This window comes from Python bivittatus, unplaced genomic scaffold, assembly GCF_059951505.1.
Source record: "Python bivittatus isolate LINGU-HERP-01145 unplaced genomic scaffold, Pbiv_v1 ctg000850_np1212, whole genome shotgun sequence".
Taxonomy (NCBI): domain Eukaryota; kingdom Metazoa; phylum Chordata; class Lepidosauria; order Squamata; family Pythonidae; genus Python; species Python bivittatus.
Window position 1 is genome coordinate 19,550,551 of NW_028277112.1, and position 25,997 is coordinate 19,576,547.

General features: G+C 34.3%; 1 protein-coding gene across 1 annotated transcript in view; it reads right to left on the bottom strand.

Moving 5' to 3' along the window:
* Nucleotides 1–25,997, bottom strand: part of FBXL17 (F-box and leucine rich repeat protein 17) — a 177,576-nt gene that overhangs the window by 13,956 nt on the left and 137,623 nt on the right. The window contains exon 8 of the mRNA XM_088129842.1: nucleotides 2,908–3,050. Within this exon, the coding sequence (XP_087985968.1) occupies nucleotides 2,908–3,050 (143 nt within the window). The remainder of the gene's footprint in view (nucleotides 1–2,907; nucleotides 3,051–25,997) is intronic.

Consider the following 25,997-nt stretch of genomic DNA (forward strand, 5'->3'; position numbering starts at 1 on the left):
ATTGCTATTCACTGCTTTGTACTTTCTATTTAAAAGCATTTTTAAATAAATAAAAATCTATAAATGTCTTGATTCTTGATTAAACATTTCACAGAAACAGATTTCATGATATTCCACATACTCAGGATGAGATCACTGAAATCTGATAAAATTTGAGATCTCACAAGATTTAAGACATCAAGAGTAGCGGGAACCCATCTTTCAACAACCTTGGCCATATTCAATTGGGATTTTGTCACCCACAAAATGTTATTTTCTTTTATTCCTCCCTGCATTCCTCCCACATATTCTCAAAATCTGTCCCACAATGGATTTTGAGGTTACATGGCAAGCTCTAGGGAGAAAGATAAATCAGGATCCCCTTATTCCATTAATGGAAACAGCTTCTTTTCAAAACAAAAAAACAAAACCAAAAAAACTTCCCATCTAGGTGATTTTCATCTAGAAGACCTAGGCTAGGTCACGTGCAGTATTTTCATCCCAGAAATGGAGAAACTCCTTACTCACTCAGGCAGCTAACAGCACACAGTTCTTAGCTCTATCCAGTAATAGTGTTGACTAATATTCCTATTCTACCTTAGTGGAGTAATTATATAAAATATTTACTCTTCAACCTTTTTCCAATCTGGTACCCTTGAAATATGTTAAGACTACACATTCCAAGATTCTAGACTCATACTGATTAGGAATTCTGAAAGGGTTTTGATCCGGCAAATCTAGAGGAATTAGGCAAACTGGGAAAAGTTGCCTAAGATGCTATTGTTCTCAAGCAATGATTTACCTTGGAACTATTCCCCTCCTTGACTTGACTGAACAATAAAACAGTATTTTACTTAATATTATTAATAAGCCATTTTATTCCTTAAAGCAGTTGCTTCAATTCTATATATGGAAATCAAAAGAACCACAATAATGGAAACTTGATAAAAAACAAATTAATCTGATTATTTTCATAGGGTGGATCAATAGCATAGCCACTAATGGAATATGTAGCCTAGAGCCAGTTATATAATCGATGGAATCAAACAGAGGCTGCCCTTAGCCAAGCCCTGCAGTTTCTCTGAGCTTGTTTGGCTAGGACTTCGTAATTCTAAATTTATATCAAGTACACATGAAAGAAATTCCAAAGAGATTATGTCATAAAAGAATATTTTGGTGGAGAGTACTGAAATCTTTTGGTATGTATTCCTTGTAGTCTTTGTGTTGATGACTTTTTCTTCCATGTCTGTTTTCTCATCCAAGTGCATGGATGAAGATCTTTTTGTCACAATGGCATTTAATAACCTTCCCTACTTGCCAAATATTACTTTAATGATGTTCTAAAAGCATTAGTTGGAATAATAAATGAATTCTGCATGAAGTATGAAAAGTTAAGGAAGAGAAGTTCTCTATTTTCTGACTATGAAAGAGGAATGGAACTCTTAAAGCTGCCAACATTGCATCTAAAACATTTTAAATTCAGGATACAGCTTCTGAAATTTTGTTCTTTTTATGGCTATTTTCAGCTTTCCCTTGCACACAGAGGTTTAACAAGCAAGTTAAATGACCCCCAATGGTGTCTCTTATGCCACACTTTATAGCATTCTCATCAAGATATCCAATGTATATTTCTCCATTAATCAAGAACAGTTTTCCCTACTTGCTCTGTAGCATTCTCACAGATTCTTATTCTTGCTAGCTTAGTTGTCTCCCTTCACAGCATGCAGTTCTTTTTGTAGGAAGTTGGGAAAACATAAGCAAGCAATTAAAGGAATACAGACAATACTGTATTTAGATTATACATGGTTTAACTGATGGCATACTAAAATCTGTTTACAACACCAAGGGCACTGACAATTTTAGTAGTTCAAGACAGGACAAACAGGCTTTTTTTTAAAGGTTCCTTTATTGTACAAGCAAGTTTAATTAAACGGACAAAAGAAATATATGTAATATGTAATGAAAAGGTAATTGAAGACCTAACTTAAATCCAAGGGATCAAAACATTCTTTTAACAATTAAGCAGATATTTTTAGCACTAATCATCAAATAAGACTCTCAGGTATAGGTCATCTTCATTTAGCAACTGCCTCGTACAGCAACCTTTTGCAGTATGGTGATGAAAAAGTAACTTTGCTACTAATCCTCATATTTATTACCTCTGCAGGTCCATAAAGCAAAGGAAAGCTGAAGTAAGATCATAAGCACATTTACAGTTTCACTTAGCAACTGCTTCACTTAATGACCAAGTTGTTGGTCCCAGTTGTGGTTGCTAAACGAGGACTACCTGTACTTTTCTCCTCTTGCCTCTTACAAAACATTCAGGGATAAGTTAGTATGCTCTGTCAACAAAACATACTAACAAAACAGTTGTTTCTTCAGCTTAGAAACTTCTAAAAAGTTTAATCTCTATAATTTGTTCTTAAAAAATAATGTAGTAAGGAGAAGTATTTAAAGGTGTTTTTGAATAAACAAGAAATTGTCCATAATGTATGGAAAATTTAATAATAAATAATGGTTAAATTGTAGTTTTATCTTAAGTAGATATTTTAAGCTTCTTGAATCATATGTTTTCAAAATGATGATTTATGAACAAGAAATGTGAGGCAAAATTATTTCTTTTTAGAAGCCATACTTTTTGTTCTTTTTGAAGGCAGGGGCTATTTTTAGATTTTTTATTTTAAGTCTAGGCAGATGATTATATTAATGAATGCCTTGTCTGACACAGTAAGAAATTAGGAAATTCAGAAAGTTGAAACTTTTTAAAAACTATGTTAGCATCATAACTTCAATATTAAACAGCAGATCAGGACCAAAAGATCACATACATAATTTGCATTTACTGTTTTGCTTGATAATTACATATATGAATCTGGCTTGTAAAACACATGGAGATATCACATTGGTTTTTTATACAAAGTTTCTTACCTTATCACATCTCATCAGTCCCAAGTATCTGAGTGATTTACTAGTCTGAGCAATCTGGGTGGCTCCCTGATCTGTGATTTCTTTGCACCACCCCACATCAACTGTCTCTATTGTCATACTGTATCTTCCAATGGCTATCAGTGCTGTAAAACATGAGACAAGCCAGAACCAGAAATTAAACATAAGTCAGAGAAGCATTTATTTTATAAATGTATGCAGGTATGCATCCAGAGACCAATCCAATCACTCATGACTAAACTGTTGGCAAAAGTGCTACTATTTTTTAAACACTTGTACACATACTTGGATATTGTTTTATGCAAAATAACACATTGTTTAAATGTTGTGGGTTCAAAGATTAGGTCACTAAACAAACAAATATTAGGCCCTGGATGTGTGGTGGTCAGAGGCATGGACATCTGCAGGGGGTGCAAGTGGGGGGGCAAATAATTTAAAAAAAATGTTTATTAACCATTTTTTAAAAGAAGAAAAAAAGAATAAGTGAAAGAAGAAAAGCAAAAAAGGAAAAAATAATTGATGCAAAATATAATATCAGTAAGTGTACAAAGGAATTACTGAGATTGTACAGTTAGTACTCGGTAATTCATTAATGAGAAATTAACCATAAAAAACAAAGGATGCTAAATTACTATAACAATATGAGAAAGAATTTGAATCTATGAGCCAAAATCTCCACTGTTAGTTATTTAATAATAATAACAACAACAACAACAACTATTAGAAGAAAAACTATGCCATTCATCTGGGTTGACCTGGTGTTATGTGGCAATATTTCACCTGTGAATAAATAAATCTCTACCATCCTTACCACTTTCTTAACTTTCTTTTTAGCAAACCCCAAAATAGTCTCTATTGGATATTCAGTGCAGAATTCATAAAGCTTACATTAAAAACAAATGGCTTCCATATGGACAAAGTGGCACAACATAGTAAAGGAAGATTTAGACTGCATTTTTTTAGCATAGCTCCTAGGATGGAATCGCTGCCAGATAAATATATAAAGATATAATAGTGGCTTCAAAGGAAGTCTTGTTTTGTGGTCTTCAAGCCAGACAACATGTCTGGTTTGCCTAATTGTGAGTCTTACTGTAGTTTTCTTCTAAGTATCTCCCAGACTGTTTCATTGCTTAGGACTTTTCAGAAAACCAAGAAACTCAGCCTCTACAGTCCTAGATAGGCCATTTAGAGCTGAATTTATCAGTACCTTAAAGGCCAATATATCAATTAACTAAAAAAAAAAATTAATTATCGCTGCAAGACAAGAAGCTCTTTGCCATAGCCACAGAGAAAATATAGATTTATCCTTAGTTTGGGATACACTGTCCCCCGGCTGACAGTTATTTTGCCTAGTAATTTTTACATTATGTTTTATTTGAGGCTATGAATGATAAAATATTCTAATATTATTTGACACATATAAATTTAATAAATGATAATAATTGAGTAGGTATACGGATTCCTGATGTGAATGACCACTTACAGTCACTGACAGTATCAAAGTTTTTTTTTTTTTTTTTATAGAAAACAGCCCCATCCCCCAATTTCTAATTACATGACTGTATGGGTAAACAAATTCAACTAATGTTCCTAGCTAGAATACATCTGGTATAGGTAGTCCTTGCGTAACGATAATTCATAATGACGGTCCGGAGTTACGATGGCCTTGAGAGAAGTACTTTACAACCCCTATGGTCACATGATCACAATTTGTGACCTTTTTTTTAAATGACAGATGCTAAGTGAATCACGTGATAGTTAAGTGAATCACATGGTTATTAAGCAAATTCCAGCCAAAAAGTCCATTGGGGAAGCTGGATTCACTTAATGACTGCAGTGATTTGCTTAATGACCAGTGTAAACAGATCATAAAATCAGCTCTGATTCGCTTAACAACCAAATTGCTTAGTGACCTAAATTCTAGTCCCTATTGTCATTGGATAGCAAGGACTACCTGTATTGGCTTCAACAGCCAATTAGCAATACTTTATTTATTTATAATTGAACTATAATTAACAAACATTATCAAGTAACTAAATTAACATAGAGAAAAAAGATATAGAAATTAGAAAAAAATTACTAAAAATAAGTAAAGACACCTGTACATGTACAAATTTATCATATACAGTGGTACTTCGGGATACGAATGCCTCTACAAACGAACTTTTCGGGTTACGACCAGCTCCGGCTGCAAAAATTTACCTTGATCTGCGAACTCCGCCTTGGGGTACGGTCATTTTTCTGCCCTGACACGTGGTCCGCGGTCATTTTTCCGCCCCTGACACGTGGTCCGTGGCCATTTTCCCACCACGCCGCGCCCGGCCGTTCTCCCGCCGCACGGCGCCCGGACGTTCTCCCGCCGTGTGGCGCCCGGCCGTTCTCCCACCCCTGACACGTGGTCCACGGACGCCAGAACGGATTAACAGTAATTACATTGAACTTTATGGGAAAATTTGCTTCAGGGTGCGATCAAATTCGGAGGGCGGAACGGATTAACCGGATTTACATTGAACCCTATGGGAAAGTCTGCGTCGGGTTACGACCAACTCGGGATACACCCAGAGTCACGGAACGCATTAAGTTCGTATCCCGAGGTACCACTGTATATAAAGTATTACCATATTATGGTTTATTGCTATTGAGGTAAATAAAAAAATCCTTCCAAATTTGATGAAATTGTGGTTCCTGCCTCTGATATCTCGTTATTTTAACTTTGTGATATTTTCTAATGTGGCAATTGAAGAGGTGTTGTTAATGCACATCTCAACTGTTATGTTATCTAGAGTTTTCCAATGTTGGGCAATTTTTATTTTAGCTTCTAAAATTAAATAGACAATAAGTTCCTTATTTTTAAGCTTGAAATTTGGTCCTGTAAATAAATGCAGTCAGCCTAACTCTGGGGAGCATTCAATTCTTTAGTAATGGTACTTATCTTCCCAACAAATTCATGCTGAAAGGATATAGCTTTATTGCATGATCACCACAACTGAAAGAATGATGCTTTATTTATTTTTTTACACCCTCTCCAACATTTGGAAGAATAATTTTGATATATATCAATCTGACTGGTGTCAAGTGCCAATGATGTATAATCTTCCTCTGCAATTCTTGCATTGAAGCTGAGATGAATCCACCCAGTTTCCATATTTCCTGCCAATTTGTCTCCTGTATGGATTTGCCAAGATCAGTGTCTCAAGCTTCCTTCAAACCATGGGGTGGATCTCCTATTTTTAATTGCAATAACAACTTATAAATTTTTGAGACTGTTCCTTTTGGTTGTTCTAAGTAGTTAAGTATTAAAATCTCAAAATTGGTATAAGGCTGTGTTCCTGAAGCTTTAGCATTCCTATTGTCCAAAAGAGATTTGAGTTGATACCAGAAGAACCATGGTAACTATCTGATCTTTATTGAGAGATTCTCTATTACTCTAAAAAATTTTTACTCTGTAAAGATTGTATTCTATCATTCATTTTAGCTGGGCCATAGTAATTATCCTGATCTATATACGTTATTAAGGGAGTTAAAAGAAAAGTATCCTTTATCAAAGTTATGTATTTAATCTTCCATAATTGAAGCATCTGGATCCATGGTTTAGAAGAGTAGATGGAATAATGAATGGAATCATATGTCCTAGCTGTACTGCTTGATAATATATTATCAAATTAGGTATACTGCAGCCTTCCTGTTTCTGAGGTCTATATCAAATCCTTTTATTTATTGTCAGTTTTTTTTTTTTTTTGCATGAAAGCAGAAACTCTTCTTCCTCTTCTTCTTCACCAATATCTTAAAAATTGTTCTGGAATTTCTATTGGGAGGCATTGAAATAAAAAACTGAGCCTTGAAAGGATTTTCATTTTTACCATTGCAATTCGCCTTAAAATGTTGAAATGTTCTGAAGCCCAGGTTTTTCTTTCCCTGTTTAATTTCTTCCATATTGGTATATAATTATCAATAAAATTTAATTAATATTTATAGTAATAATGATGCCTAAATATTTTAAAGATTTATATACTATTGTTGTTGTTCAGTCGTTAAGTTGTGTCTGACTCTTCGTGACCCATGAACCATATCGCGCCAGGCCTTCCTGTCCTTCACTGTCTCCCTGAGTTTGCTCAGTTTCATGCTTATTATATACTATTGGACTCCTTAAATTTATATAAATTTCCTTTTGAATTTTTGGGTGTGTGTAAAAAAACATCAAATGTGATTTTTGAAAATCAATTGATAGACTTAACATCTCTGCAAATTCCTTTAATTCCTTCTTAATATAGTTAGCTGAATGGGAAGCATTTGACAGCATCAGAACCATATCATGTGCAAATCAATTTAAATTGGTCTTTTCAACCAATTTTATCCCATAGATCTGATTGTCAGATGTAAATGCTATTACCAACACTTCTATAGCTAGGTTGAATAATAAAGGTGATAAGGGGCAGCCCTGCTTAGTACGTCTAAAAATTGTAATAAAATCTGAATCATAACTGTTAAGTTTTATTTGGGCTTTAGTGGGCCAATAACTATGCTCAATCAACTAACAAAAGCCAGCCCCAAATTTAAATTTAATATTTGTTTTAAGAATTATAGTTCCAGAAAATCAAAGGCTTTAAATATTTCTAAAGAACATATGGCCAATGAAAGTTTATGAATTTTACTAATTTGTATAATATTTAATAATTTCCTAACAGGGCTAGATATATTCTGATCTGGAATAAAACCAGATTGATCTATAATTTTTTATAATTTTTATAATTTTACTTATAATCACTTTTAAACAGTAACCTATAATTTAGTGTAGAGTTCATAGTCCATATTAAGAAGTGAGATGGGCACATAAGATTCCAACTCCTATGTATTTTTACTGATTTAAAGATTAGAATTATCTTAGACTGCCAGTAAGGGGTACAAAGTATTGCATAAAATTCTTTGTAAAATGCCCCTGACAATCCATCAGGGCCTGGACATTTTCCATTTTGAATAGTTTTAAAAACTTCAGAGATTTCTGAAATAGAGAAAGGAGGTTCCATAAATTCTATGTCCCCTGGAGCGAATTCTGGGAATGTTAATCTATTTAAATATTGATTCATTTTTGTTAATGATGGATTATTTGAGGAATATAATTGTTGAAAAAAAATTGAATTCTTTACTTATATCTTTGGTTTTAGTCATTATTTGGGCACTGCTATTTTTAATTGCACTAATACATTTTTTCCTTAGCTTTTTTCAATTTATTTGTCAGTATTCTAGAATTTTTATTATCATGTTTAAAATATCTTTGCTTGGCAAAAATAATTTGAGAGAAGATTTTATCTATCTCCAAATCTTCTAACTCTCCCTTTTATTTACTGTCTGTTTATATATGCTAGCTGATCCAGTTGTTATATTTTGCTAATAGATTGTTAATTTCTGAATAAAGCTTACTTGCCCTTTGTGATTATTTTAAATGTGCTCATCCGGTTTATACAATCTTCTCTTAATATTGCCTTCATTTTTTGGGGGGGATCATTTTTTTGAATTCCCAAAGTTTGAGCTAATTGTTGCTTTGCTGCTGAGTTGTATAACAATATAGGATTAAAATGCCAATGATAAGTAAATGGGATAATCTCTTCTAATTTGAAGGTAATAATTACTTGAGTGTGATCTAAGTATTGGTGCAATTTTAACTTGTTACAAAAAAAATGGAAAAAGTTTTAGATATCCATATGTAGTCTATCCTAAAGTGGGATTGTGTCTACCTGAATAAAAAGTGCTTTTGTTGCAGGACTCATAATTGTCCATGCATCTATAAATCCATGACTATGCACTAAATTTTGAAACTTCTTAAAACACTCCAGTCTGAGGTTTTAATGCATCAGTATTTAAGTCCCCTCTTATTACAAAATTATCTGTTATTTTTTTTTACTATTCACAATCTTCTGTAAATAACCAATCTGACCCTGATTAGGAACATATATAGATGCTAGAGTTAATGTTTTATGGTTAAATTTCCCTTCTATAAATATATATCTACCTTCCCTATCGTTTAGAATCTTTTGAACCTTTATGTCAGCTTCGAAAAAAAATGGCTACTCCCTTTGATTTATTAGATCTTTATACACAAAACTGTTTATGAAAACTTGGGCTTTTTCTGCTGTGACAGCTGCCCTGTGGAACATCATTCCCTCAGGGTGAGGTTGGCCCCATCCCTGTTAACTTTCCATGATTTAATGAGATGGCTCCATTGTCTGTAAGATCTGATGCTCTCTTCTTGCCCTTTTAATCATATATTATTGTTTAAATTGTTGACTGTCTTTTTATATTGCTATTTTATAATTTTTTATTGTAAGCTGCCCAGAGACATATTCTGTACATGGGCAGCTATATAAATATGATAAATAAATAAATACCTATCATTCAACCTATTTATTGTATATGTTTCTTGTAACTTAACTACATGTGGCTTAAATGATTTAACATAATTAACAAGAAAAAATATTAATTGCACAGAGAAAGTAGATACAGATGCTCTAAAAATGCAGGTAATGGGAGAGAAATGTAGAGTTATTTCTCTAAACGTTAGAGGTCTAGGAGATCCTATTGAAAGAAAAAGGACTGCCAATTAGCAATACTTTAAAATTTGCTAAGAGCACATTTACATTCTAGGAGATTACTACAGTAGTTGCAAATGCCAGGTCCTACCTACCATACCATTTTTTCACGCATTATTCTAGTGTGGAATATATATCTTATGTATGTCTTAAATTTCTCTTAATCTGTTTAATGTAATCAACATCAAAATTTAGATTTGCTAATTATACTGTGAGTGGCGAGCAAAACACCCTAGGCTGCTTAATGAGGTACCATTACTGCTGCCCAAAGTCACTTGATTGTAAGATGGGTGGCTATATAAATAAGATGAATAAATAAATAAATAAATTACAAAGTAATTACAAATATATCTTATAAAATAAAAGCTTTGTTATGTGTCAACTTATATAATGGTCCAGAGAACAAGTAGAGGGCTGTACAGACTCAGATTATTGGTTCTGTGCATATGATTTCACTCTGATTAATTTGACATTGAAACCTGATTACTTTACCAACATAAAGGAGGAAATGGAAAAAAAGGAAAAGTATTTTATGGGAGAAATTTCCTAAATGTAATTGCTTATTGCTCAAATTTAAATCAGTGGAGTTGAATAGCATATTTATAGCACTTGAGATATCTACTAAATTTAGCCCATTAAGGACAATATGCCACTATATTTTCATCCACATACTAATAGCTGATAAAATATAAGCCTAATAATATTTTTGCAAATCAGGTAAATTAAAGGCAGCTTCCTCAAATGGTAATCTCAACTTAGCTAAAGAAAACCAGTGGTCTACTTTCCCAAATAAATTTCTTAAGTAACCTATCAATCTGTAAGAAATATTTACTTAATATTAACATAGGGGTTACCTCTAAGGACATAACTCAAATGAGGAACAATATTCATTTTAATAACATTAATTTTATCCCAAAAGCTTAAAGGAATTTTAACCAACCTATTTACATTCAACTCTGTCTTACTAAAAGTTTCAGCATATTTATTTTCACATATTTAAAAATATTTTTGGGAATATAAAGTCCCAAATATTTAATATGCTCAATGGAGATCACAAACCCAGCTCTTTATCTAACTATGTTGATATGTTAAGGCCCAAATGAAGATTCCAAAAAAACTGTATTACCTTTATACGATTAGGCAGAGAGGTAGAGTACTGATCAAAAATATCAGCAACATGTACAAATAATTTATACTCACAGCCCACCAAAATAATACCCATAATATGCAAAGATTGCTTACAATGGTGGCCAAAGGTTCAAGAATCAAATTAAATAGCAAGGCTGAAAGTGGGCAGCCCTGCTGAGTGCCACATTGTAACTCAAATTTGTCTGAAATTATCTAGTTTGTTACAAATCTAGCAGAGGGTTGTAAATAATAAATCTCAATCCAATGAACAAAATCCCAGGGAAAACCATATCTAATTATCACTTCCTTTAAAAATTTAATTTGAGCCAAATCAAAGGCTTTTTCTGCCTCTAAAGATACTAATAAAGCAGACTCCATTCTATCCTTAGCTATAGCCTATAGCCAAAATTTCAATTAATAAATTAATAAATGTAAATTGCCTCATGCCCGATGTTTTATTTTTGATTGGGAGGGGTAAATGATATGTGATAAAATCTTCTACAACCATCTAACCAAGACAGCAGTTAAGATCTTAGTGCCCATATTAATCAACAAAATAGACCTATAATGGCAAAAAAATTAGGATTTCTACTTGGTTTTAAAATCAACCTTATATATGTGTCATAAAGTGATAATGACAGCTTATGAGCCTTAAAAGATTTATTATACACATCCAAAAGTATAGGCCTAGCAAATCTCCAAATGCCTTGTACCATGCCACCTGGGCCAGGAGTTTTACCATTTGGCAACAAATGTATAGAATCTAGTAATTCCTGAAGCAACAGAGGAGCTTTCACCAAGTCAATATTATCTGACAATAATATCCTCCTGACTCAAAAGTTGATCAGCTTCATATCGGTCCCCCTTATCATCCAAACTTGTAGGAAAAAAACCCTGATTATTAATGGCTTCAGAATCAAACAGTGTCTGGCCATCCTCAGTAACTATTTTAGAAATTAAGCTGAGTTGATTTTGTTGCTTCAAACAATGTCCCAACAATCTACCAGCTTTTTTACTGGAATCCTAATACTTTAATCTATAAGGAATTCTTATAAGATTATAAGATAATTCTTCCTTGTCAGCAAAAAAATTCCCCAACTGTAAATTGGGTAACACAAATGCTTTATAGGCCTTTTTCATGGATTTGTTTGCGTAATCTAACAATCTCTATTTTTAACCAAAGTCTCTAGCTGTTTGTGCAGAAGACTTTTTTCTCACTTCCTCTTAGAAGCATGACCTATAAAATAACCTCACATACAAGCCTTACAAGTATATCATACATTTTGTAGAGTGGATTAGAATTAATTTCCAAAAATTGTAAAGTTAATTGTCTAATATAACTTAAGCCCTCATGTTAATAAAAAAGGAGCAGGGTCAAATATAATGATTGGATGAACAGAAGATTCTAAAATATATTCCATTAATGAAGAGGAAATTTTAAAACATCTGATCTAGAGCATATTCTATAAGTGTAAGAAATGTAGAGATACTAATTTTGAGGATGAAGTGTACGCCATATATCTATCAAATTAAAATCTTGTACATATACCTGGAACACTTCTTACTATAATATTTATTATACAGGTAGTCCTTGTTATCAAACCACAATTGGGACTGGAACTTGGATTTCAGCATGAAGGTTTTCAGGGCTGCCTGAAAATGCACTGTGCTGAAATCCTGCTTGGATTTGAAATCCTGCTTGGATTTCAGCACGAAGGATTTTCAGGCAGCCCCCAAAGCCCTACGCGAAGTTGTTACAGGCTTTTTTCAGGGGAGTTTAGTGCACGGAGCTAAATCCTGCTTGGATTTCAGCATGAAGGTTTTCAGGGCTGCCTGAAAATGCCCCGTGCCGAAATCCTGCTTGGATTTCGGCACAGAGCTTTTTCAGGCAGCTCTCAGAGATGAGAGGAGTCCTCTTGGCAGGCAGCACTGGCTTACAACCTTCCCTGCCAGCTACTTTCCCAGCAGGTGGCAGGGAAGATTGCAAATGGCGATCACATGATTGCGGGGTGCTTGGCAACCAGTCATAAGGGCAAACCAATTGCCAAGGGCTCAGATTGCTGTAACTTCAGGTCAGGTCTTAAGTCCCTTTGTTCAGCGCTGTCGTAATTCTAGTGGTCTTGGAGAATTATTGTAATTATTCTGAATTCTGAATAGCCATCCCATCTTCTTATTCAATTTGTTTAATGATTTGGACCTCTTTTCCATAAAGACTATTGTATCATTACAATGAGACACCCAGCTATCACTATTGAACTGGCCATTATCTTTCCAAGGTCAGTCTTAGTAGCTTCTTTGGACTCATTTCCCTTTTTAAAACCCACTTTATTATTATTTTTTTTAACATATAGGAAGGCAAGCTCTACCTTTGAATACTCTTGTGATAAATATTTGATATGCATGAGATTTTTACATGAATGAATGTGTTTTGATGGAATTCTTTTTTGATAAAACGTAGCAAGACTTTTATAGAAATCAGCATATGGTAGCCAGAATAAAACTTGTATATCCTGATGAGAAACTTTGCAGTCAAGCAACTTATTCAGAGATTGCTTTTCTGTTATCCCACTGATTATTATTTAAACTAGCGTCCTCAGTGAAAAAAGCAATTTGGTTGGTTTGCAAACTACATGATAATTAACATTCTTATTGAGATACTAAAAATTTGTTAAGGTGATGTAAAATAAAATCAAGAGAAGAACTGGTGGTAGAGGGATATAGTTGTCCTTGGTCCTCTTATTTTCAATTATTAGCAAGATTTAAAGTAGACAAAAGAATTTATGGTTTTGAACATTGTAAGACTGAGTTTGAAATAGAATTGTGTACAAATGATGAACATGTAATTGCTAAAATGTATAAACTTTTATTGAAATTTGAAACAGGAGAACAAGTGAAAGATCATCATACATTGGCTAAAACTTTGGGTTATAATATAAAGATGGAACCGTAGGAAAATATGTGGTTGAAAGGACTGAAATTTACAGTTATAATCTTAAAGAAAATTTTTATAAAATGATGTACTGTTGGTATATGTCACCAGGGAAACTGTCTAGAATGTATAAAGTCACTTCAAATTTATGTTGGAAGTGTGAACAACAAGAAGGGACATTTAATCATATTTGGTGGACATGTAAAAAGCTGGTCTGGATTCAAATGAAGACACTGATTCAGAGGATTTCAAAGATTAATATACAATTGAGACCAGAGGTTTCTCTTTTGCAATTGATGGATAAACAGTTAGAAAAAAGTAATGGAACTTTGTTTTTGTACATAACTACAGCAAGATTATTGTACAGTGGGGCAAAAAAGTATTTGGTCAGCCACCAATTGTGCAAGTTCTCCCACTTAAAAAGATGAGAGAGGCCTGTAATTTTCATCATAGGTATACCTCAACTATGAGAGACAAAATGGGGAAAAAAAATCCAGAAAATCACATTGTCTGATTTTTAAAGAATTTATTTGCAAATCATGGTGGAAAATAAGTATTTGGTCACCTACAAACAAGCAAGATGTCTGGCTCTCACAGACCTGTAACTACTTCTTTAAGAGGCTCCTCTGTCCTCCTCTCGTTACCTGTAGTAATGGCACCTGTTGGACCTTGTTATCAGTATAAAAGACACCTGTCCACAACCTCAAACAGTCACACTCCAAACTCTACTATGGCCAAGACCTGTTGAAGGACACCAGAAACAAAATTTTAGACCTGCACCAGGCTGGGAAGACTGAATCTGCAATAGGCAAACAGCCTGGTGTGAAGAAATCAACTGTGGGAGCAATAATTAGAAAATGGAAGACATACAAGACCACTGATAATCTCCCTTGATCTGGGGCTCCACACAAGATCTCACCCTGTGGGGTCAAAATGATCACAAGAATGGTGAGTAAAAATCCCAGAACCACATGGGGGGACCTAGTGAATGACCTGCAGAGAGCTGGGACCAAAGTAACAAAGGCTACCATCAGTAACACACTATGCTGCCAGGGACTCACATCCTGCAGAGCCAGATGTGTCCCCCTGCTTAAGCCAGTACATGTCTGGGCCCGTCTGAAGTTTGCTAGAGAGCATTTGGATGATCCAGAAGAGGATTGGGAGAATGTCATATGGTCAGATGAAACCAAAGTATAATGTTCTGGACTCAATTCTTCGTGTTTGGAGAGAGAGAATGCTGAGTTGCATCCAAAGAACACCATACCTACTGTGAAGCATGGGGGTGGAAACATCATGCTTTGGGGCTGTTTTTCTGCAGAGGGACCAGGACGACTGATCCGTGTAAAGGAAAGAATGAATGGGGCCATGTATCGTGAGATTTTGAGTGAACACCTCCTTCCATCAGCAAGGGCATTGAAGATGAAACGTGGCTGGGTCTTTCAGCATGACAATGATCCCAAACACACTGCCCGGGCAACGAAGGAGTGGCTTTGTAAGAAGCATTTCAAGGTCCTGGAGTGGCCTAGCCAGTCTCCAGGTCTCAACCCCATGGAAAACCTTTGGAGGGAGTTGAAAGTCCGTGTTGCCCAGCGACAGCCCCAAAACATCACTGCTCTAGAGGAGATCTGCATGGAGGAATGGGCCAAAATTCCAGCAGCAGTGTGTGAAAACCTTGTGAAGACTTACAGAAAACGTTTGACCTCTGTCATTGCCAACAAAGGATATATAACAAAGTATTGAGATGAACTTTTGATATTGACCAAATACTTATTTTCCACCATGATTTGCAAATAAATTCTTTAAAAATCAGACAATGTGATTTTCTGGATTTTTTCCCCCATTTTGTCTCTCATAGTTGAGGTATACCTATGATGAAAATTACAGGCCTCTCTCATCTTTTTAAGTGAGAGAACTTGCACAATTGGTGGCTGACTAAATACTTTTTTGCCCCACTGTAGGTACAAAGATGGAAAGATTCGGCATTACCCACAATGGAGGAATGGTTGATGAAGATGATGGAACTTGCTGAGATGGCTAAATTCTTTGATCAGAGAAAAGACAATATCTACATTTACTGCTGACCAGAAACCCCTTATGGACTTTTTTTGTAAAACATAAAAAAATTCACTTATGATTTATGGTTTTCGTGATTAGAATAGATTATAGAAAGAAGAGAGTTAAGTTGTAACTATAGAGTAAGAGGTAAATTTATAATTGTACTTATAAATATCGGAAGCTACTTCTTTGTATCTTTTTTCTTTCTTTTCCATTCTTCTTTTACTTTTCCTCCCCTTTCTTGCACTTTTAGCTTTTTCTTTGGTTTCTTTCTTTTTCTTTTCTTACTTTATATTCATTTATAATAGTTTTTATCTTCCTTTTTAAAAATCTTTAATAAAAATTATATATAAAAAATAATTAACATCACTTGTTTTTATTCACACATTACTTGTTGAATTGTGTTATTAACTCTATTCCTCTCTTCTAAATCACCCAACTTCCCACTGCTGCTCAGCCATCTGTCAAGTAAATTATCTACAATGAGCTGATAGCTGTTTTCAACTCTTCCTCCTTATCAACCATTTAATCTAATTTTTCAAAAACGCTTATCAGATTCACAGTTAGAAGAAAAGTTTGTGTTGTGAGATCAGCATTGCCTATAGTCCCTGAACCCTCAATTTTGTGCCAGCTCTCAGTTCTCATTCATTTTTAAAGTTGTCAGACTAGGAATTGTAGCCATTGTTTGTCCTGCTTATATTTATATTTGCTGGCTGTTTTTCCAACATACAAAAAAACCCCTGTTGCTAGTTAAAAAGTAACTGTACTCTCAAGGTCTTGGCCATGAACAATTTATCTAATCATAGCTGTTTCCCAGCCGTGAGTCTGTTCTTAGAACTAGGTACATATTTGTTTCTGATAACTTGACTATAGAGAAATTACAATATTCCAAACAATTTTGCAGTAATTGTCAGGCTTAAAATCTCAGTTTGGATTAAAATGTATTTCAGGCCATAAGATAAAGAAAAGAAAAAAAACCCTATGTGGGAGTGTTGCTACTGTGATGCTATCATCCCTCTGATCCTTCCCTATATAAACAATCTTGGTTATGTTTTAGTGTGTATGAAGATTATCAAAAACATAAACCAACACAAAGTCTCTGTGTTAATAAGAAATTGGTTCAAGACAACTCAAAGGTAAGTCCCACTGGGTGTACAAAGGGACTTACATCCATATGCATGCATATAGGACTTGAAACTTTAACTAAGGGTATCAGGATGAACCCCCAACCCCCAATCCCTGGGAACATTCTGATATGAAATGTACACACAAACCTCAGTTTTTATTTTGTGAACTTTGATGGCTTGATTTAATTGAGAGCCAGTTTGGCGTAATGGTAAAGGTGCTGGAGTCCTCCTTAGACATGGAAGGTGGCTGGGTGACTTTGGACCAGTCACTCTCAACAGGGTTGCTGTTATGGGTAAAATAGGAGGAGGAACATTATGTAGCTGGCCTTGAATTGTATAAAGAATAAATGCGGGATATAAATCTAATAAATAAACTTCCTAAGTATAAATTTGTTTCTAATAAATCAAAAAACAGAGAAGTCAGCATTTGAATTTTTGAAAGCACTTTTAAGAATCATGAACCTAAGTATGTAAACATAGCATTATCATCCTTCTTTGGAGATGATGATTTTATTTTTTAAAAAACCATGTGTGTATATGTGGATATGTAAATATTTTTTGGAAAAATTAAGTCAGGAGCTGTAGTAACATGCAGGAAATCACAAGGGCAGGCTACACTAGGAAATCAGTTTAATATGATGTCCTGAAGTAACTGAAAAGGAAATGGCTTAATCTGAATCACTAACAGCAAGTTTGCTTTTCTGAGGGCTTCAGCAAATATCCTCTATCTTAATCTTAACCGCTTGTAGAGGTTCTTATTATTAGTACTTTAAGGTTTTTTTCCTAGTTAATTTAGAAGTTATACTGAGCCCATGATGTCTGAAACATACAAATAAACATTTACACCATAAGTTTTTCTGTTGAGTCATCAAATTGCTTTCAGATAATGACAGCTGCAACCCATATCCCAAGATAAGATGTCGCTGGCCAGCTGCACCTTAATTGCAACTACTGCAGAATAATAAAGCTCCTAACATTAATTAGCACTCCTATATAAAAAATGAGATAAAATGTCTTGAACATAGTTGAGTGTAATCATCCCGGGAACTCTTTAAACAGTAATTAAAATGATGGAAATGCAAATAAAAATGTACAATCCTAAGGGTTTGAAAAAGACTGCTTTCTCCTCAAGTAGTTTTCAGCTCACTTCACATTGAGCAGCATAATTTACCTATCTAAATATTCACTAATAAGAATCATATCAGGGAACATGCACAGATGGATTTCAACATGGGTCCTTTTCTTTAAAGGAAATACAGCAATACTTTTGTTTGTACATTTTATACAGTAGTCTGACGAAACACTGGGATATAGCCAACATTATGCGAACAGAGACTGATGTGTGCCACAGGACTTTCCTCCTCCCTGCATTACTAGTGTCATGCCCCAAATGCACCAATTTGTTATACTGATGATAGGAATTGTAGTGAATTTTGTAAGCTGCTCTGGAAGCCTTTTCAGCTAAAGAGTAGGGTAGAATTATGTTAAATAAACCAAGCTAGACAACTAGACATTATTTCTCCATCTGTCACAATTTACTCAGTTAAAAATAAACAATTACAACATGTAATACAAATATGTACATTATGATCTAGTGCAACTAGCCAGCTGTATCTGTACACAGAGAGAATGAGACAAATGCCAATGTGATATTTCAGTTTTTTCTTTTTAATAAATTTACAGACATTTCTAAAATTCTGTTTTCACTTTGTCATGGGGTACTGAGTGTAGATTAATGAGGAAAAAATATTTTCCAAAAACTTCCCACATCTGTTGATTCAAACAATATTGGTGCCATATCTGTCTTTACAGATGTTGCAGTATGTTGTTATTTGATCATTTAAAGTACTTCACTCTGGAAAATCCATTAACTAATAATACAATAGAATTCAAATACATTAGGAACTCTTGTTCTTAAAAGAGAAAAAAATTAGATAGTCACCAGGTTTGACTTGATACTGCCTTACTTTGTTTTTTTAAAACTGTATATATAAATTGACTGAAAGTGTGTTGATGGTAATTTCACTCTGAAAGAAAGAAATTGAGATTTTAATCCCAATTATTTATTTGAGATCTATCCCAAAGCTGGTATAAAATAAAGGTGTTGCTAAGAGAATGTGGCTAACTACTCTCCAGTTACTGGCCCAACATCATAAATCTGATTTAACTTTTCTTTTTGTGCAACAGAGGAGTTGTTTGCACAATGGCTAAGTCACAGAACACCAGAGTCACACAGCTTTCTCTTATGTAATAAATAAATAATTAAAAGTGCTCTGATTGTTGCTTCTCCCAATAACATACTAAATGAATTAATTATGTTTTTATTATGCCTTTGGGCAATGAATTAATACAAATAACCCTCAACCAGAATACTTTTCTCAAAATAAATACAACTAGCTTAACAAAATCCATGTGATTACATTGACAAAGAACGGGCTCTCATCTTAATAGCAATATAACAATGCTTTGCAACAGTTTTAATTATATCTTGCTCACATCTGCAAGACAGAAAAATACATAAATAATTTCTTCCTGGGAACCTCAAAAGTAATGGATTTATAAATGCCTTCCATATATCCTGATAAAGGATATATATATAGTACATATGAACAATATGGGAGGAACATTACTGGACATCATGTAAGAGGGATGAAGAAGCTATTATCACATCAGATCTCGATGTGGACTCTTCCCCAGAGTGGCCGCCAGTAACCTGCTCTGAAATAGATTCACTGGTAAAGCCTGGTAAAACCCCTGGGTATGATTATATAATATGAATAGTCAACAAGAACAATCTGGAATCGTGGGCTCAATTCTGGCTTTTCCTTTTGCTTTCATTGACTGCACCATGTGTGTATCCCTGAAGATAGGGGGTAGCAATAATAATTACAATATAGAAAAAAAGGAGAAAAATGCTCCCAAACTACAGACTCATTAATCTGTTAGGTATAGTCAGCAAGCTGTGAATTAGTGAATTGAATGAAACATTCTGGCAGAGTAACAATTTGGCTTTTGATCAGGCCTTTCTGTTTCATATTCAGCCTAATAGATAAAATATATTTATGTAATTTTATTGTATTTTATGTCTACTTTTTAGTTTTATTACTATAGGTTTATATATTTTTATTGTAGTGTTCTCTGGTCTAAAGACCATCATAAAGTTTCATATTCAGCCTCTATATTGTACCATCTAGAACACACCTCCAAAACTAATCTAGCCTTATATGCAGCCTTGGATCCTTATTCAACCTGATTATCAAGATAAATTCTTGTGGAAATTACTGTTAACATCACTTAATTGCTGCCTACTCCTCCCGATCCTGAAATTAAATGAATATTCACGTCTAAGGTTCTACTGCAGTGTGTAAGGGCACCTTATCAAAGAAATTCCAACAGGGTTGCATCTTGGCTCCATTACTGTTCAATTTATGTATTAATTAATTCATTAGTTCATTGAGATAATTTAGATTATCAGCCACCAACACTGGCCAACAAACCTCTTGGAATACTCCTTTATGTGGATGATGTGATAATTCTCAAACCCCAGTAGGTTTAAGAAGGGGGCAATATGTCCTCTTGCTTCTTACTGTGACAACCAATAATTTAAGATTAATTACGATAAAATAAAATCAATGATGTTCACTAAAAGGTAAGGATGCTAAATTGGCCACTAAACAGGCACAGTCTAGAACAAATAAATTGCTTTAAATGTCTTGGAATAATCTTCCATGCGTCAGAGAAAATGCGTCCCCAAAGAGATTATGTGACACGTAATGCAACTAATTCCACTATGCAGGCCTTTTATTGTTCTCTAAGTACCAAATTTGCTCTTGCTGCAATAAAATTATTTTCAGCAAAGGCTTGTATTCAGCTACTTTGTGGAGTGCAACTTGGTATTTATTCCAACTTATCGAAGATTGAGCCTGCTTAGTCCAGGTTCCTAAGAAATATTCTTCAAGTGCCTCGGTTTGTGTCTAGTGCTGTTCTTTGTGTGGAAGCAGGACTACAGTACTTAAAGTTGAAGCCAGTGCATGGATTAACATCTTCAAATTTTGGCTGAGGATTGTTATTTTCCCTGTAGGATTAGCCCCGTATGTGTTACTTGACCCCTTTTTCTCAAAAGGAAAGGTTGGAGGAGAAGCTGCACCATTGTGTCTTCCCTCCTCATGGACTAATGAGGATAACTCATCCAGAATTAATTTTAGGTGGTTTCCTATTGTACCTTGCTGAGCTCCTGCTTACCTATGATTAACAAACCATCATATAGATAAAATAATGTAAAGATCAAAATGATGTTTCAAAAGCAGAATGCAGAATAATCTTAAGAATTTCTATGATTTTTTAGGGAAATATAGAATAAAATACATTGTCCTCTATTTATGCCAAATGTGTCCTACTGTATATGCTAATATAGTTTAAATAAAATAAAAGTGATACACATTTATAAGCTTTAGTATATACCAAGCTGGTTGGAAAGTTACATAATATTTTAGATTGGAAACATTCCACACATCAAAGACTTTAAAGTGTATTTGGAAGTTTTTCTACTGTGAAATCTTCTGAAGCAAATGATTAAGCTATAAAACCTGTTGAAAATATAAAAATTTACTGTTCACTAAGGATGAAGTTTAAAAGGTCTCTGCAGGAAAGTTTGTCTGTGACATAGTAGCATAGACATTTTTACATAGCTATGGTAGGAGTTTTGTGAGTTTTTCATGATAGTATTACTCCCACAAGAAGCCTTCTTGTTTCCATTAGATTCCAGCATTCATTTCACACACTTTCCAGTTTTCCTCCCAACAATATATTTATACAGCCTATAAATGTAGGTGAGAACTTTAGATGAATCACCCATTTTATCTCTTCAGTGGTTTGCAAAATGTGGCTCCTGGGATTAGGATGTATTCACTGAAAATGCTAGTAGTCTGACAGCTAGAGAAGCCTCTTAAATTGTGAGGCAACATGTGGATCAACTTTTCACTGCAACCTGCATTTGAAAAAATCATGGTACGAATTAAAAATATAATGTGCCTACGGTATTTTTTTTTTTTTTAATCTGCACTCAGTTGTTACTGACTCTGCAGTGACTGCTTTTGGACGAGTCCTTTGCAGTTTTCAAGGCGAGGTGTTTCAGAAGTGGTTTGCCGTTTCCTCCTTCCTACAGCAGAGCCCAGCTGGCGAGCGCAGGAGGCGGGGTTTCCGTTGCTTTGTGCCTTTTTCGGGCGAGCGTGGCTTCTGCGCTACCAGCAACTGCTCCCGACTCCTTTTGCAAGGCGCCGCCAACATTTTTCCTCCCACTGGAGTGAGAGTACCCATTTATCTACTCACGTAAGTTTTTGATCTGTTGGGTTGACAGGAGCTGGGGAGGAAACAGGAGCTCACTCTGCTACGCAAAGGCTGGGCTAAAACTGCTGAAGTGTCGACCATTTATGGCCGGCAACTTTCAGCGTCATTAAGCCGCTGCGCCACCGCGTCCCCTTTAAGGTATTTTACATGAACCATTACTAGTCAGTGGTAAGCCTAAATATAGAGTTGATTTATTGAAAATGTATACAATTCATTAAAGGTTAACTGGGTAGACAAACAGCCATTAGAAACGTAGCTTACTTCGTAATTTTGTTATATTTATAGGAAAAATACTGCTCTGAACAGTAATACACCAGATGAGCCTCTAAATCTTTTTCTTTTTAATCAGTGGGACAATCAACCCAGCTGCCACAGAAACAAATTTCTGCTGCTATTAGTTCCAAAGCTGCTTGTGTAAAAATCCCTCCTTCACTTCTATAAATCTACTAAAGGAGAAGGAGACATAGCTTCTCAATTGTTAAGTGAGTGCTCTATATTTTTAAAATCCCTTTGTTTTAGTTAAGCCGTTAGCTTAATAGTTACCAGATATATTAAGGAGTTTTTGAAATATATCACCAAACTTTCCTAAAGACATATGTCTCTCTGGTCTTAAATGCATAGCATTTATCTTTAAATGTTTATAAAGACAAAAAGCTTTATACAAATAATATATGTCTGATACATGGTATATCAGTAAAGTGTCTTCTTTAACAACTTTTTGCCACTTATGGGGATCTGTCAATATAAGAATCAAACAAGATATTTATGACTATAAAATCCCTCCTTTTATGGTCCTACTTGGCTCTGAGGTCCATTCAGATGTCACCAGCTATTAAGTTCTTTTTCTCAGCATCCTTCATGATCAAATGCTTTTTCTAGAGTTTCTGTATCTGATTGTAATATTCTTATCCAAATTAAAATACGCAAGTACTGCTCCTTCTGCTCCAGTTTTACATGGCCACCTAAGTATCATCCACTGAACAATTATACAGTTTATAGTAAGTAGATAAGCATTCAATTACATTACCTTCCATTTCACTTCCAAGCTAATGTTCAAATGTTTTACTTATCTATGTATTTATTTGTGAGCGGCAGGGAAATTTAAGGAAAGGTGGAGTTTAAGAAATTTTCTTTTTAGGTAAAGACAAGTCCTGCAGAATCACTAACAGGTATTTGAAAAGATTCTTTATCAAACACTGTCATCTATCCACATCTTGAATAATCTAAGTATGCTGCTATTTGATTCACTTTCCCACCTCCCTATTCTAGCAAGAGAAATAAATAGAATATCTATATATACATCTCTTGTGATAAGCTATATTGTAAAGTGTGTGTGGGGGGGGGATGGCTTAACTAGATTCACTAAGTATTGTAGCCATATGCAAACCTTGTGTTTCAAATGAATACAGGTAAGTCCTTGCTTACTGACGGTAATTGGGACTGGGAACTCTGTCACTAAATGACACGGTCATAAGGCAGTCCCAGTTGCCATTGTTAGGGGAATGGTCGCAGTATTCTGCAGTCACATGGTCACCATGTGCAACCTCCTGCCAGCTTCCCCATTGACTTTACTCGTCAGAAGCCGGCAATGAAGATCACAAATGGCAATCATGTGACTGCAGGGACGCTGTGATGGCCACAACTATGAGCACCCATTGTAAGTCTCCCTTGCTTAGCCCCGTCATAACTTTGAATGGTTGCTGAATGAGCGGAAGTAAACAAGGACTACCTATAGTGACTGGATGGATTGGATTACATGGAAGGCATGATATGACAGTTCAGTGCTCAATAGTACATCTAATTTACAGTAGTCACGGCAGAGAAGTACGTATATGCAAGCTGCTCATTTTCACTTCAGCAAATATGTAATGTCCTGTATTCAGAGTTTTAAATATGATGTAATATATTATTCCCAAAGGAAAATGATTTTGTGAAACACACATCCTCATATTAATTCTAATGGTGAATGAAAGACTGATAGTAAATCTGTAAATATATTATTAATTAAAAATTAGATAAAATGATTTCACTGTATACAAATATGTTTACACATGATGACTTCAACAATTTCAAAATCTTACTCATAAATATTTCTAATCCAAACCATTATCTACAAACTCTCTTACTTAAATAGTATATATCTTTACTCATCTAAATATAACAAGCAGGCAGCTTTTTACCACAGTTTCTTTGATTGATGAAAAGTATACAATCTTGCCATTTCTCAAAAAAAAGGAGTATTATATTAACCTGTTTGAAGGTATGACAAATGGGTTAATTTTTTTGCTGTCATTATGCCAACATTTAGTATACCACTCATCTACAAATGAAATTTTCTACTTCCAGTTTCTTGTTATCACCATTCTTGCCATTACCAGTGTATCAATCAGCAGCTCTTAGATTTTATTTTTTCTTATTATCTTCAACAAATATTCCCAACAAATCTAACCATGTTTTGATTTCTTGATTAATGATTTTACCCATTTCTGTACATTCTAAAATCCAGAAGTTTCTAATCCTTGGGCATATTATACTGATAGTGTCTTCCTCAAGAGAGAGAAAATATGTGATTTACCATTTAAAATCGCTATTAACAACCAAATTATTTTGTTCTTAATATCCACCCACTTAGGATCACACTGCAAAAAATAAGGAGGCTGGATTAACCAACTGAAATCAACAGTATTGAAAGCAAATTCATTAAGCTCCTGGGAAACTACAGATAAAATACAGGTGTTCTCACTTGCAGTATTACAATGCTCTAAAAATCCTATAGTTCTTAAATGTATATACATACATTCAGATTACATTTGGTTTTCAGAAATTATGTACAAATCCCATAATTTCCTAGGTTGATATACTTGATGATTAAGTACTCTCCCATTTTCTACTATGTCTGCCTTCAATACAATGCTAATTTATAAGATGCTGCAGAAGGTCAACATAAGATATTAAAAACTATAGCATTTTTGTTGTCCCCTTCAAGTTCACATAGCTGTTTTGCAAATTTTATTACACTTTAAATATAACTGTGAATTATGCACTTCCTAATACCAATACATAAGTATAATCATGTAGCACTAAGGGGTATACATATTCAGTACAAATGAATTCAGAGCTGCATTTTAAAGCCCAAGTCATTGCAGAAGCAAGTGAAAATAATTTTAGCATTGATTGGCAAAATAGCCCTTCTGGAAATCTGTATAATCAAAATTAAGGAAATTGTAAATAGAAAGAAGTGTAAAAAATATTGTTTCTTTGATCATAAAAACAAAGTATATCAAGTCTGGTATAGAAGACAAGCTTGCAGAAGAAAATAATAGGAAAAAGGAATAAAGAATAATATATAGCAATTTGTTCCATACGTAATACTAAAACCTATGTACTTTAAAACTTACATTAATATCATGCCATTGTGATAATAAAATGGAATAGTTTGTTGATTTGCACATTTAACATATGCAATATTAAAAGAATTTTATCTCTGAGCAGTTTTCACTTATATCTATAAGGCATTTTACAACTATTAGTTATTTTCATTTAGTATCACTTATTTACATTTTTTTTAAAAAAGAACATGTTTAACTTAAAAACGATGTCTTTAAGCAAGTTCATCTTTTAATTCCCAAAGTAACACTTTATTTAACAAGTCCATTAGGATTCCACTTGTACATTATTATTAATATAGATAGGGAACATGCAATATAGCTCTATGCAACTCTGCTCAGAAAGTTCAGTTGAATTCAGTGAGATTTACTATAATTCAAGTGTTCCTAGAATTGCAACCTTCAGAATCGGAGCAGTCTGGACATTTATCTCAGGCAAAAATATATTGGATCAGCACTGCCCAACTGCTGCCCAGTAGCTTCAAAGAGGCATGAGTAGATGATGTTTACAACCAAA